Genomic DNA, 14702 nt, shown 5'->3' with positions numbered 1-14702 from the left:
TTCGGGTATAAATGGCTCAGCAGTTTGTATTTCAATTTCGTCCCGATCATTTCTATTTGGCCTATGTACATTTAGTAGTTGCGCAAAATAGTTTTTCCATCTGTTTAGGATTGATGGAGAGTCTGCAAGCAAGTCACCATTCTCATCCTTGATAACGTTTACCCTTGGCTGATATCCGTTCTTAAATTCCTTTATACCCTTATATAAATCTCGAATGTTTTTATTCTTACTATTTGTTTCTACCTCATTCAGTTTTTCCTTCAAGTAACCTCTCTTTTTAGTCCTAAGTGTACGACTTGCTTCCCGTCTTTCATTGAAATAATTATCTCTCTTCTCCTCAACTGGATCCTGTAAGAATTTCAATTTTGCCTGTTTCCTTCTTTCTACTACCATGCAACAATCTTCATCAAACCACGGTTTCTTTTTCTTAGTTTCATAATAACCTATGCTCTGCTCAGCTGCAATTTTGATACTATCTCTGATATTTTCCCACACGCTATTAACATCTAATTCTTTCTCAACTTCGTCGGAACTTTCTAAAGTGGCAAACCTATTCGAAATTTCGACCTGATAATTTTGCTTAGCTTCCTCGTCCTTTAATTTCAAAATATTGAATTTAGTAATATTAACTTGTTGCTCTACTCGCTTGGCTACTGATAATCTTTCTCTTAATTCTCCAATCACCAAATAATGGTCAGAATTACAGTCTGCACCCCTGAAAGTTCGAATATCTACTATACTAGTATGTCTCCGTTTATCTATCAAGATGTGATCTATTTGGTTGTGTGTCAATCCATCTGGAGAAGTCCAAGTATATAATAATAATAATAATAATAATAATAATAATAATAATAATAATAATAATTAGACTCCGTATTCTAGATACGTATAAATTGGAATGGAGTTGCCTGATTCAAGGTATATGTGACGTCACAGCGCAGGTACAGGTACGTTCGTATACAAAATAGTTACGCATCCTCTGCTCTCTTCTTCTAGAAAATGAAAATCGGGACGCAGCCATAGTGAGTAGGCCTAATCTTACCGATCACTGCCCTTACTAGTCGTATTAGGGCTATTAAAATAACTACACCTTGTGGCTGATTGAAGGTTCATTGCAGAGCGTGTAATATTGCGGGACATAGTTGAGGATATTTGAATTTATATGTTTACTGCCAATATAGGCAGCATTACATATAAATTGTGTAAAATAAATGTAAAAATGACAAAAAACAGTGCACTGAAAAACACTGAAATACCAAAAGTCTCAGAAACTGTGTTGAACGTAATAAAAAAAGAACCATTACCATAAAATTTTCAAAATTATGAAGATATTAACTCGACGTTTAGCATGGATTTGTGTAGCCTACCATGATGTTCAATGCCAACATCCCAATTAATAAATTAAGGTCATCTCTATTTTAGAGAATTTCTAGAAAAGTACATCGAAAATTCAGTGATGAGCGAAATGCAATGTCCTAATGAAACACGAAAAAATATCACACAATAGGAATATCTTGTACTACATCATGCACTAATAACGTCATGTGCTATTGAAAGAATTCTTGCAATATAAAAACATTTCAAGTGACATCCGCATATGTTCAAGTTCCGTAACTTACTACTGCACGTTATTAGGCCTATTCACTGCAAAGATCACGACGAAAATGAACATCATGGCTCAAGCATCCATTTACTAGTATAGTTTCAGAATGTCGGGAGTTGACTGTACCCCACAAACACGCAGCGAGGATGTGTTTGTTTACATCCTTATCCTTTGCATCATCTGTGTTCGGCGTACTATATACCCAATGTGTCTATAACTTCTGTCTTTAGGTAGCTGGAATACGAAGACTAATAATAATAATAATAATAATAATAATAGTAATAATAATAATAATAATAATAATAATAATAATAATAATAATAATAATAATAATAACGTGTTGTAGAAGAAAATCTACTGTATGAGTCTAGTTCAGAATTAGCCGGATGTAGGTGGGTAAGAGACGTATTCCTCTTTACACGCAAAAGGAGCTTAAGAGCATGGAATGAGGAACTGCATATTTTCATGGTCTTGGTATTAGAATGGCGTGGTGTTGTCTGATCACAGTGCAAAAAACTGATATAATGTGAGTGAAACGTCATACACAGCCCACAAATCGTGCTTGTCGAGAATGATAAACAGTAATAATATTAGTAATACTAATAATATTGTATATGATAATAAAATACTGTACCTAAAATTTACACACATTTGTCCCATTCAGTACTGCTTACGAAAAAACCGTATTCATGGCAGAGATTTCACAAATTGAGGCAGCAATAGTTCACTAATGAGTTTACACCACTGAGCCGATCACATATTGAAATCATGCGAACAATCCATCGAGAAGTAAATCATAGGCGCAAGAGCCTCGCTCATTCCATCAATGAGTAAACAGGATTAGAGCATAATTGGAAATAGGATCCTCACTGCACTGTATCGCTAATGCGGATGTTTCCATACAAATTTTATCCACAGCTTTGAAAAAATGTAATTTCGTTATGAAATATCCTACAAAGCATCATTTGCAGTGGGGTTAATATATACAATTTAATTAAGCATTTTTATACTTTTGATTACGTACACCATTCATACAGTGTAAGCCTATATAATACATGCAACTTGTGTGCCCTGAATTCAGACAGATCCACTTCATTGATATCAAGTTATCACTTCATTTCTGCTTCGGAAACTTTAATACGATTATCGCGGAAGCAAAATATACTACAACTACGACAACGAGTGACAAGTGACATTAAAAAAATACAAGTATATTTAATTTATAATAATAATAATAATAATAATAATAATAATAATAATAATAATAATAACAATAATAATAATAATAATAATAATAACTACCTCTCATTGAGGTTCTGGCTGATATGTACATCTATTATCAGGCGTTACACCTTACTCGACGATGTGTATCAGAGGAAGAACAATATTGTTTCTAGGTCTATACATCTGAAGTCTGACTAGTGTAGGCCTAATATGTAGCTATTTATAGTCGGCTATGTATGCAATAGAGGGAGAAAGAAACTAACCACCCTACCCCGTTATCTTCTGGCTTAGTTGTCTCATAACTGGTGCTTTATTTTTAGGACTTAAGAGGTTCAAATCTGTCTTCGGACAGTTGACTAAACAACAGTAATAACAGTGAACTAATTAAAATATTCAATATACAGCTTCAATTATATTATTATTATTATTATTATTATTATTATTATTACTTACTAACAAATAGCTTTTACGGAAACCCGGAGATTCATTACTATCAAATCCATATTAATATTATCCACCCATCTACGTCTCGGTTTCCCCAAAGGTCTTTTTCCCTCTGGCCTCTGTATGCATTTTTGGATTCGCTCATACATGTTCTGCCCATCTCAAACGTCTGGATTTAATATTCCTCATTATGTCAGGTGAAGAATACAATGCGTGCAGTTCTATTATTATTATTATTATTATTATTATTACTTACTTACTTAAATACTTACTTACTTATGGCTTTTAAGGAATCCGGAGGTTCATTGCCGCCCTCACATAAGCCCGCCATTGGGTCGCTATTCTGAGCAAGATTAATCCAGTCTCTACAATCATATCTCACTTCCCTCAAATCCATTTTAATATTATTCTCCCATCTAAATCTCGGATTCCCCAAAGGTCTTCATCTCTCCGGCCTCCCAACTAACACTCTATATGCATTTCTGGATTCGTTCATACGTGCTACATGCCCTATTCATATTTATTTTATTATACCTGTTAGTTTCTTTTGCAATATCAACTCTTATTTTTCCTTGCTGTTATTATTGCATCAATAACTACTTACTTACTTACTTACAAATGGCTTTTAAGGAACCCAAAGATTCATTGCCGCTCTCACATAAGCCCGCCATCGGTCCCTATCCTGTGCGAGATTAATCCAGTCTCTATCATCATATCTTCACCTTCCTCAAATCCATTTTAATATTATCCTCAAAGGCCTTTTTCTCTCCAGTCTCTGAACTAACACTCTATATGCATTTCTGGGTGCACCCATACGTGCTACATGCTCTGCCCATTTAAAACGTCTGGATTTAATGTTCCTAATTATGTCAGGTGAAGAATACAATGCGTGCAGTTCTGCGTTGTGTACCTTTCTCCATTCTCCTGTAACTTCATCTCTCTTAGCCCCAAATATTTTTCTTAGAACCTTATTCTCAACCACCCTTAATCTCTGTTCCTCGCTCAAAGTGAGAGCCCAAGTTTCATAACCATACAGAACAACCGGTAATATAACTGTTTTATAAATTCTAACTTTCAGATTTTTTGACATCATTATGATTATTATTATTATTATTATTATCATTATTATTATTATCATTATTATTATTATCATTATTATTATTATATTATTATTATTATCGTAATCATTATCAACGTCAAATATTGGTCTTAGCGAACCTTTTCATCTTCAGAACAAATATTTAAAATTGAAGATCTCCACAGAAGAAGAATGTAACATCAAATTAATGAAATATATGACTTCGTTGGAAAAGTAATTTTGAAGCAATCATTTATAATAATAAATTATTGTTTCCAATAGCAGAATAAACTTGTATCCTTCATTAGTCAAATGGTTCTGCTGGTAAATTTAGACCTAACGAAATGTGTCCCTGAAATTATTTTCCTTTCTTCCGAAACGTGTATTATAGATTTGTTTACACCGGCTGCGTCCGGATTGATTCCCAAATCCTCATGAATGACGTCCGAGTTGATTCCCGATTTGATTTCTACCTATGTTTACCTTACGTCCGAGTTGATTCCCTTTGGATGAATGATCCAGAAGAAAACAGTGTCGCATTAACATGTGTAAGCAATATGGATGTTCTCTTGAAAATGAAAACTCTATTTTTAGATGGGACGTTCAAATCTTGTACTTATATCGCTTTTTTTTTATCAGATTTTCATAATGCATAGATCAAGGAATAATCATTACGTTCCTCTGGTTTTTTCTTCCTGCCAAGTAAAACTGTCGAAAAATACAAAATAGCTCTTCAAGTACTAAAAAATCATACAAATCCTGATGTTGGTTTGGTTGATTTTGAGAAAAGCATTCACTCAGCAGATCTCCCAGTTTGGCCAGAAACTATATTAAAAGGCTGCAGGCTCCATTTGGCGCAACGTTGGTGGAGGAAAATAAATGCTGTGGGCTTGTCAAATGAGTTTAAAAATAACGAGTCTGACATAGGGAGACTTTTAAAATGTATATTTGGTTTACCCGTACTTCCACCGGTTGAACAAGTAGCAGACTCTTTCATTTTTGATCTTATGGCTCGTAAACCCGTGAATGAAAAGCTGGATGAATTTTTTTATTACTTACTGGATACCTTCATCGAAGAAAATTGCGAATTTCCACCTTTAATGTGGACAGCATTTAGTTCAAACACGGAACGCACTAAAAATTGTTGTTAAACGTTTCACAGTAAGTTGAATGCAGAATTCTATTCACCTCATCCGAACATTTTTCACTTCACGTGAAATGAAGAGAGCAAAAAAAAAAAAAAAAAAAAAAAAAAAAAAAAAAAAAAAAAAAAAGAACAAGAGAAAGAGCAGTAGATCTATATTGAACAGCAAATGATTAATTACAGTAGCTGAGCAATTAGCTGTTTTGATTATTTGAAGCTTTTGTTGGAAGTTCCTCCACAAATTTAAGTAATTATTTGCAGTCATTTAGTTAATTTTATTCACAAATCTGACACAATGGAGCAATTAGCCGTTTTGGTTATGTGACACATTTTTAACCATACCTGTTTACAAGGAAACTGTGTGCAGTACTTGATTCCTTGTAAATACGGGATAACTTCGATAACTGGGTATCAATTCGGAAGTTTGGGAATCAATTCGGCTGAAGCGGTTACACCCTCATTCCGGGAAGGTCTTCAATTGGTCCTTCCAACGTTTAAATGGTGATTTTCCTATTTCAATTTTATTTAAATTAATAATTGTAACATTACATAAAAAAGGTTCTGAAGAAAAATAATACATACATTATAATCGAAATAATAAATGAAAGAAAATTACTCATTTGCCTAGTCATGAATGTTTCAGTTAAAACGAAATTACAAAGTTCATCTATTATGTTCATACATTTCGTAATTTCTTTTTGTCCAATGGCTGGGCCCTTAACTTGTGATATTCTGCTTGTACAGTAAAACGTCCCTAAAACGAAACACGATCGTTCCAGCCAGACTTTTTTTTATACAGGTTTTCGTTTCACAAAGGGTTGAGTTTTGACAAAACTAAGAATAGACTACTGCAATATGCTCACTCTAGGAAGAACACAATGAAGAAATAATTTGAAATAAAAGTTATTACAGCACAGTGCATGCAAAGTGAATTTATTTTCATAATTATTAACTTACGTAATTGTAGCCTCTCTCTCTCTCTCTCCCTCTCTCTGCGCCCTAGTTTTTTGGGCCCTCACATTTATTTTATAATGCATTGCCGCGACTTTTTTCTTGAAGAGAACGTTGTAGAATTTCCTTCGCGTCCTGCATCAATTCAGAGTGTAAATTGCGCAGTGATCCATCGGTTGTGTAACTGAAGTTGTGTTTGATGGAAAATAGATTAACTTCACGTTAGACAAATCAATCCTTGGATGGCAGATAGAATTGTCTAAAAACAGTATGACCTTACGACCTTGACGTTTTAGTGCTCCATTAAAATTACGAAGCCACTCTTCCACGATAGAACTGGCCATCTACGCTTTGTTTTATTAAATCGCACAGTTTTACTTTATTCGCACTGTTATTTAACACTGTATTGGCATATTAACACAAAACTCGAAAAAAATAAACGGAAATGTGAAACTAAATTGACACTACACTACAATTATTCACAGTTTTATTCTACTGGCACTGTCCTTTATCACTGTATTGGCTTGGTAGCACAAAACTGAGAATAAATGAAAGAAAATACAAGAGGGTTGGAAGAAGTAACGGTACAGGAGGTCAGTAACCTGCCCGGGTCCTTGACAATAAGCACAGAATAGTGACATGGTTAGAAAAGCTTCACCCCCAACGCCTGGAAAAGAATAGCGAAAGTCTTCCAGATCATTGCATGTACAGTCACACAAAAAATTATATCATGCTTCCTACAGTATAGGGATATCTTATGCGAAGTTTTATCGTTAGATGGCAGGAGCATTCCATGCGCCATAGGGCTCTATTATGTCATTACGTTCTCCCGCTTGTTGGTTTTCTGTGCGTGTCAAAATTATACTTATAATTATTTTGTATAACCTAGTATAATTTAGGCCTAATATAATTCAGTATTTTCTTACTTCATAATCTAATTTAATTTACAATAAATGATAGCGTAAACTTTTATAATACTGTGCTATCCCCCTTAAGAGACGGATGGCGAAATCTTCAGTATGCAGAATATAGAATACGAGTAAATTGAATTTTCACGAACCTAAACGAGAAGTTTGAGAACGAGGTGCATGAATAAAAAAGAAGGATCTTTGTCGATGGTGAATATTGCCTCTTTAATCATCCTAAGTATTGTTAAGTAGGTACCGTACGCAATAAACGGGATATGCAGCCACCAATGTCTTTTTTTTTATAGGGAAGGGACTATGGGGCTTGAATTCCTCGTACATTTTTTCTGTAATTGCAGAAAGAACAAACGCAATTTTTAATAGGATGATACAATATGATCGCAGTAGTATCACTATTATTCGTGCGTTTTGTAGGTTAAGGACATGCAGTTTTGAATACTATGTATGATGATTCTGAAAATTTGAAGTTAAAACATGGTTTCAATAAGTTGCATAGTCTAATATTTATAGGCCTATATATTTTTTTTTTCGCTACGGATCGTTCTAGATAATAAACATCCCAGTTCATCGAGAGTTTACTGTAGGCTAAGTATCTTCCATTGTAAAATGAAGTCGTAAACTTCGGGGACTCCTACAAGTACTGAATACAATCTAAGCTAACATAGCTTGCTGTCGAGGTTGCATATGTTTTTATTATTTTTTTTCTTTGCCCTCTTCCAGAATGAATCTGTAGCCAGCAATTCCTTATGTGAAGTAGTTATTTTTGTTTAATAGGCGTAATTTAATTAGTTATACTTTTTAAGGTTGAAAAATATATTCAGAATCTTTCGGGACCTGATTGAAGGCAAAAAGCTTTCCCTGGTTTTTACATATAGGAACACAACAAAAATTTGACATTTTGAGTTGTTTTTAAGAGTATTTAATATACAAATAGACTACGTAAATCCTCAATGTTTATATATGGGAAAACAAATGCACACGCAAAGCGCATCCCTCAAAGTACACGCGCGCTATCTGTTGGTGCTAGTTCAGGATATCCCTATTATCGCGAAATTAAAAATGGTTTGAAAGAATTTAGCAACAGTTACGCTTAAAATGATCCGTTTTAGTCGGTTTTTTACCTAAATGGTGCCCAAAAATGATTCCGTTTTCGCGTTAGGCACTTTCCCGTTTTAAAGTATTATTTTACATAGGAAATCATTCCGTTCCCAAATTTATTTTTCGTTTGTGCAGGTTTCTTTTTTTATAGAGGGTACGTTTTAGCAAAGTTTTACTGTAGTACATTGTAAATCACCTTCTCTTGCACGCTTCTTATAAAATCCAATCCCATAGAGGACGGAATCTTGTATAGTAAGCTCGCTTGTGTTCTATAATGCATCCATTTCTATTACAACTCTTTGACGACCTTGTCACGACACGTTAATGCCTGCTTAATCCCCCCATACCTGCTGCTAAGCGAAGTAAAGGCTTTCACACTAAAGGCAAGATGAAGGGCGTGTATTAAACTTCCATATTAAGTTTAGAGTGTTTAATATACACATTTTTGTACTTGGTACTTGGTACAAGAAGACATTTCCTCTAACTCAAGTGTCATTCATAATATTTACACGACAGAGTAAACTTATAATCAGTTTACAGTCCAGCGAAATTCTTGGCAGTCTTTTACATAACGGAAAGCTCAGGCTGCCGGTGTTATTTCAAAGCGGAAACTCCGCTTAACTCCCTGGCGATTGCTTCGGAAGGAACACTAATTGGATTCTGAGTACAGTATACGAAACGAGGGACGCAAGTAAATTAAGTTACAAATAAATATAGCGGGAAAAGAGGATAGATAGATAAGTTCTGCTCGAGAAATAGTTGAAACATTTTAATAGTACTGTAATGAAGCAAGAGAGTTGGTACGTTGGCCAATCCTGAATAATTCAATCATAGTCCAAGGGGAGATCATTCATTGCAAATCCAGCATTTTTCAATCATTTCTATTTTCTGCTTTTCTCTTAGTCTCCACATAATATGATTCATGTATCTTTATGTTGTCTATCATCCGATATCTTCTTCTGCCCCGAACTCTTCTCCCGTTGACCATTCCTTTCAGTGCATCCTTCAGTAAGCAGTCTCTTCTCAGCCAGTGATCCAACAAATTCCTTTTTCTCTTCCTGATCAGTTTCAGCATCATTCTTTCTTCAGCCACTCTTTCCAATACAGTTTTATTTCATATTCCGTCTGTTCATTTCACACGCCCATTCTTCTCCATATTTACATTTCAAATGCTTCTGGTCGCTTCTCTTCACTTCGTCGTAATGTCCATGTTTCTGTCCCATACAATGCTACACTTCACACAAAACACTTCACTAGTCTCCACCTTTGTTCTTTTTCCAGAGGTCCGCAGAAAATGCTCTTTTTTCTATCAAAAGCTTTCTTTACCATTGCTATCCTCCTTATGACTTCCTGACAGCAGCTCATGTTACTGTTTATAGTGTACCTCAAGTATTCGAAGCTGTCGACTTGTTCCACTGCCTAGTTTAGAATTCGCATGTTCACCTTCTTTATTTTTCTTCCGATAACCATGGTCTTCGTTTTGTTTGTATTTATTTTCATACCATATTACTCACAGCTGTCATTTAGCTCCAGTAGCATGTCCCTTAGTATCATCTCTTCTGCTAACAACGCCATAAATCAACAAATCTTATGCAATTCATTCTTCTTCCTGCTACTATCACCCCTCCCATGTTATTGAAAACCGTTCTTCACTAAATCCTCCAAGTAGATGATGAACAGGGTAGGTGATAAAGGGCATCCTTTTCGTACTCCTCTTACTATTTCACTTCCTTCTGACATTTCTTCACTTGTTCTTTAATTTAGAGATTACTGAACAGCCTTCTCTCTTTCCAATCCGTACCAATTTTCTTCAGGATCCCCATGGCTCTTGGTAAAGGATCCAACATATAGGTTAAAGAAAGAAATATAGACAGAAAGAAAGGAAGTAACAAAGAACGCAAGGAAGAAAGAAAGAAGGGAAGAAAGAAAGAAAAAAGAAGAGAAGAAATAAAGAGAGAGAAAGAAAGAAAGAAAGAAAGAAAAGAAATAAAGAAAGAAAGTGGGAAGGAAGAAAGAGAGAAGGAAAGAAACAAAAAGAGAAGAAAAGAAAGAAAGAAGAAAAGAAACAAAGTAAGGAAGAGGGAAGGAAGAAAGAGAGAAGAAAAGAAAGAGAGAAGAAAAGAAAGAAAGAAGAAAAGACAAAAAGAAAGAAAGAGGGAAGGAAGAAAGAGAGAAGAAACGAAATACAGATTTTTTTTTTAGTAGGTTATTTTACGACGCTTTATCAACATCTTAGGTTATTTAGCGTCTGAATGAGGTGTAGGTGATAATGCCGGTGAAATGAGTCCGGGGTCCAACAACGAAAGTTACCCAGCATTTGCTCATATTGGGTTGAGGGAAAACCCCGGAAAAAACCTCAACCAGGTAACTTGCCCCGACCGGGAATCGAACCCGGAAAGAAAGATACAAGAAAGGGAGAAAGAGAGAAGAAAAGAAAGAAAGAGAGAAGAAAATAAATAAAGAAAGAGGGAAGGCAGAAAAAGAGAAGGAAAGAAAGAAAGAAGAAAAGAAATAAGGAAGAAAGAGAGAAGAAAAGAAAGAAAGAAAGAGGGAAGGAAGAAAGAAGAAAAGAAATAAAGAAAAAGAAAAGAAAGAAAGAGAGAAGAAAAGAAATAGAGAGAAGAAAAGAAATAAAGAAAGAAAGAGGAAAGGAAGAAAGAGAGAAGAAAAGAAATACAGAAAGAAAGAGGGAAAAAAGAAAGAGAGAAGAAAAGAAAGAAAGAGAGAAGAAAAGAAATAAAGGAAGAGTTAAGGAAGAAAGAGAGAAGAAAAGAAAGAAAGAGAAGAAAATAAATAAAGGAAGAAAGAGGGAAGGAAGAAAGAGAGAACAAAAGAAATAAAGAAAGAAAGAGGGAAGGAAAAAAGGGGGAAGAAAAGAAAGAAGAAAAGGGAGAAAGACGGTGAGAAGAAAAGATAGAAAGAGAGAAAGAAAGAAAAAAGAAGGAAGGAAAGAGAAATGAAAGAAGCTAGGAAAGAAAGAAAGATTAAGAAATAGAAAAGAAAGGTAAAAGAAAATGAAGATAGGTAGTCATGAAGAGAATGAGCGGCATAGTCAATTTTGCTCAAGATTCACGATTGAAATTCAGTTTACGTTTAAAGTTGTACAAAATTACATTTTTTGTGAAATGTCCAGTAGTTAGTTCAATATGATATTTAAACTTTACAAACCTTGCTGCAGTAAATGGACATGGAATGAGAAAAGTGTGTGACGGCTACAAATGAAATTACTGGAGGAGATGGGAAGAAGAATTTAAAACGGGATATGAGAGATGAACTTGAGACCTAATGGCAACGGGGCCCACCGTTACGAACTAAGCTAAAGCCCATCAAGTAACAACTTTTACTTCGCTTTGTATAGTAGTCCGGCTGGGGCTCTCATCAAATTAGCTTCACAAATTAAATTACGTATTTCCTGTAAAAAAAAAAAAAAAAAAAAGAAAGAACTGATACGCTTGAAATGACGACCCAACTAACGAAACAAACTTAAAAGTACAAACAAAAGCCAAAAGCAGCAGTAATTTATCCCGTGCTTGCGTTTGAAGTGATGTCAAGATGTAAAGACTTTCTGAGGGAAACGAAGGATGTAACTGCAGACAACAGAAATATCGTCCCCAAATTAAGATCCAGTAAAAAAATATAAAATTTTCAACTAGAATTCGTAGAAATCATGAATTGGAACGTTGAAGTCATAGTTAAATATTTAACACATGTCAGATTCAATGTCGACTATAAACAAAATGGAAATAATATACATACGCCTATTCGGTTCAAAAAGTTTCCGGAATACATTTTTCTCCCCCGGAATGAAAAATGTTAAGTTGTATAAGCTTATTTCTGTTTCTGATGTTGGCATCATTCATAAGATCACTTTCGTAGAAGTTTTATGATCATAGTCATTGTTGTTGTGAGGCAACTGGTTATTGTTGTGTGTGTGTGTTAATAGTTCGTTGAATTTCAGAATGTGGGATACAGAACAATTAATCTTCTTCAGAGACATTAATAATATTTGAAGAAACTTATTGTGAAGCAACAATGAAAAAAAAAAAAAAAAAAACGCAGGTCTATGCCTGGCATAAACGTTTTCCTGAAGGTCGTCTTTGGTACTTATACGGCCTTCATTCTGTCGTGGCTAACGAGAAAGACAGCCTTCGGCACGAATCGGAGTCACGTGGTTATCATGGTCTAGTCATGGTCATTTTGACAATCGCCTAATATAAATACATGTTCAAAGTTCTGAAAAACAAAGGAATTGCTATATTAATCTCACGTTAAACGTGCATTTATATATAAACTTGTTCAATATTGGCCATGTTAGGACTAACAATGTGACGTCGCGCCGTAGCCTGTCTTTCTCGTTAGCACGCCATTCTGTAATGTGACGAACGAATATCACACAAACAATAACAGCCAGTTACAATACAACAACAATAATATCGATTAACGTGAAACTTCTACGGAAGTGACGTCATGAATAATGCCAACACCAGAAACAGAAATATATATATATATATATATATATATATATATATATATAAGCCATTGGACAAGCAGAGCAAGACATAGGGAAGACTGGAAAAACCTAAGAAGACAAGTGAACAGCGCCTAAAACCAGTGCGACAGAAACAAGCGAACAATATCAAACAGTGCAGAATGTGAACCAAGTGAACAATTCCAAGGATGTAAACATCTCTTAGGCGGAGTAGCTCACCGCGTGAGACAAATAGAGCTCTCCCTCTATAGGAGGAGGCCTTTGCCCTTAACGGAACACTTTTAGGCTAATCATTTCATTTCATTTCATTTCATATATTTACTTATTTATTTATATATTTATTTATTTAATCTGACAGGATTAAGGTCATACATCCTACCAGATAGCACATATAAATACAAAAAAGAAATACAAACACTGATGAAAATAATACAAATTAAATTAAAGTCCTATATAGGGTCAACAGGGTCAAAAGAACACTATAGAACTCTCATCGACCTAATACAAGAAAAAAAAAAAAAAGAAAGAAAAACAGAGATAGCAATGATGATAGTGATAGTGATGATAATAATAATAATAACAATAATAATAATAATAAATACATCACATATTAAATGTCAATTTTACAACAGCATAGTCACACTTATTATATGTCATGGGTTAAGCGGAAGTTGTGCAACGTGACAGATGTTCAACAAGCATTTCCATGAACTAGAATATTACTTTTTAATTTAAATGTGAATTTTGATATAGCACATATCATTACTCATTTCGGCGAAAAAAATATATTCCGGAAACTTTATGAACGGAGGAGTATGAGCAATGCATAAATACAAAAAAATTCATTGACTATATGCAGTACGCAGTGAGTCCATTGCTGTGGAGTAACGGTTAGCATACCTGACTGTGCAACAACAATCCTAGTTGGGACAAGTTACCTGGTCGAGGTTTTCTCCGGGATTTTCCCTCAACCCACTAAGAGTAACTTTCGGCGCTGGATTCTGGACTCATCTCGCTGGCATCATCACCTTCATCTCACTTAGACGTTAGAAAACCACGCAGTTGATAAAGATTCGTAAAATAACCAACTAAAACAAAAGTAGGCAGTGATGAATGACAGACGCCATGTGTAGCATGTAGCTATGCAAGGATAACAAGATAAAGCTCTTGGTTTTGCTCTGATTGTTTTCAGTTATTTCCTTTTGCAACACTCTAAATAAGTATGAAGGTTAACATTATCGAATATTAGTTTGCTACAGTTTTGTCGATTGTGAACGGAGTACATTTTTAATTAGTGTTGTTACTATGAATCATAAAAATGTATTCATTTATCTACAGGGTGTCATAAATATATGTCTTCGACCATCAAAGACACTACGATAACAATAAAATTATATAAGAATTAATAAATTCTGTTATTTTTGTTACAGTGTGACAGTTTGGATGAAGAACAAGTAACCAGTAAGTAATGATTATTTCTGTTTCTTTTTTGACTTCCCTTTTATTCTCTTAATGCAACAGGGTTTTCTTTCCACTACTCTCTGTACTCCATCCCATTCATGATCATGCTCCTTACTTCGTGGACCTACTATCCTCGTTGTTATTTTTGTGTTTATATATCCCTCTGAACCAGTTATCTCCCTACAATTTCTTTACATCCGACTTCGTTTCCATCGCTTGCGTAGTTTTCCTATTTATGTTCATTCGCAAAATAAGCTTCAATGATATTAATCTTTTCTTTAGTG

General features: G+C 34.6%; 2 protein-coding genes across 2 annotated transcripts in view; one reads left to right on the top strand and one right to left on the bottom strand.

Annotated features, from left to right (window-relative positions):
* LOC138698393 (calmodulin-like) overlaps positions 1–14702 on the bottom strand; it is an 891422-nt gene that overhangs the window by 288883 nt on the left and 587837 nt on the right. The gene's annotated exons all lie outside the window — the stretch shown is intronic.
* The window catches only part of LOC138698384 (troponin C-like), a 98073-nt gene that overhangs the window by 8699 nt on the left and 74672 nt on the right, over positions 1–14702 (top strand). The window contains exon 2 of the mRNA XM_069824258.1: positions 14388–14418. Coding sequence (XP_069680359.1) covers positions 14388–14418 — 31 coding nt within the window. The remainder of the gene's footprint in view (positions 1–14387; positions 14419–14702) is intronic.

The sequence above is a fragment of the Periplaneta americana genome, chromosome 1, assembly GCF_040183065.1.
Source record: "Periplaneta americana isolate PAMFEO1 chromosome 1, P.americana_PAMFEO1_priV1, whole genome shotgun sequence".
Lineage (NCBI taxonomy): Eukaryota > Metazoa > Arthropoda > Insecta > Blattodea > Blattidae > Periplaneta > Periplaneta americana.
This window is presented reverse-complemented; position numbering and strand designations above follow the sequence as displayed.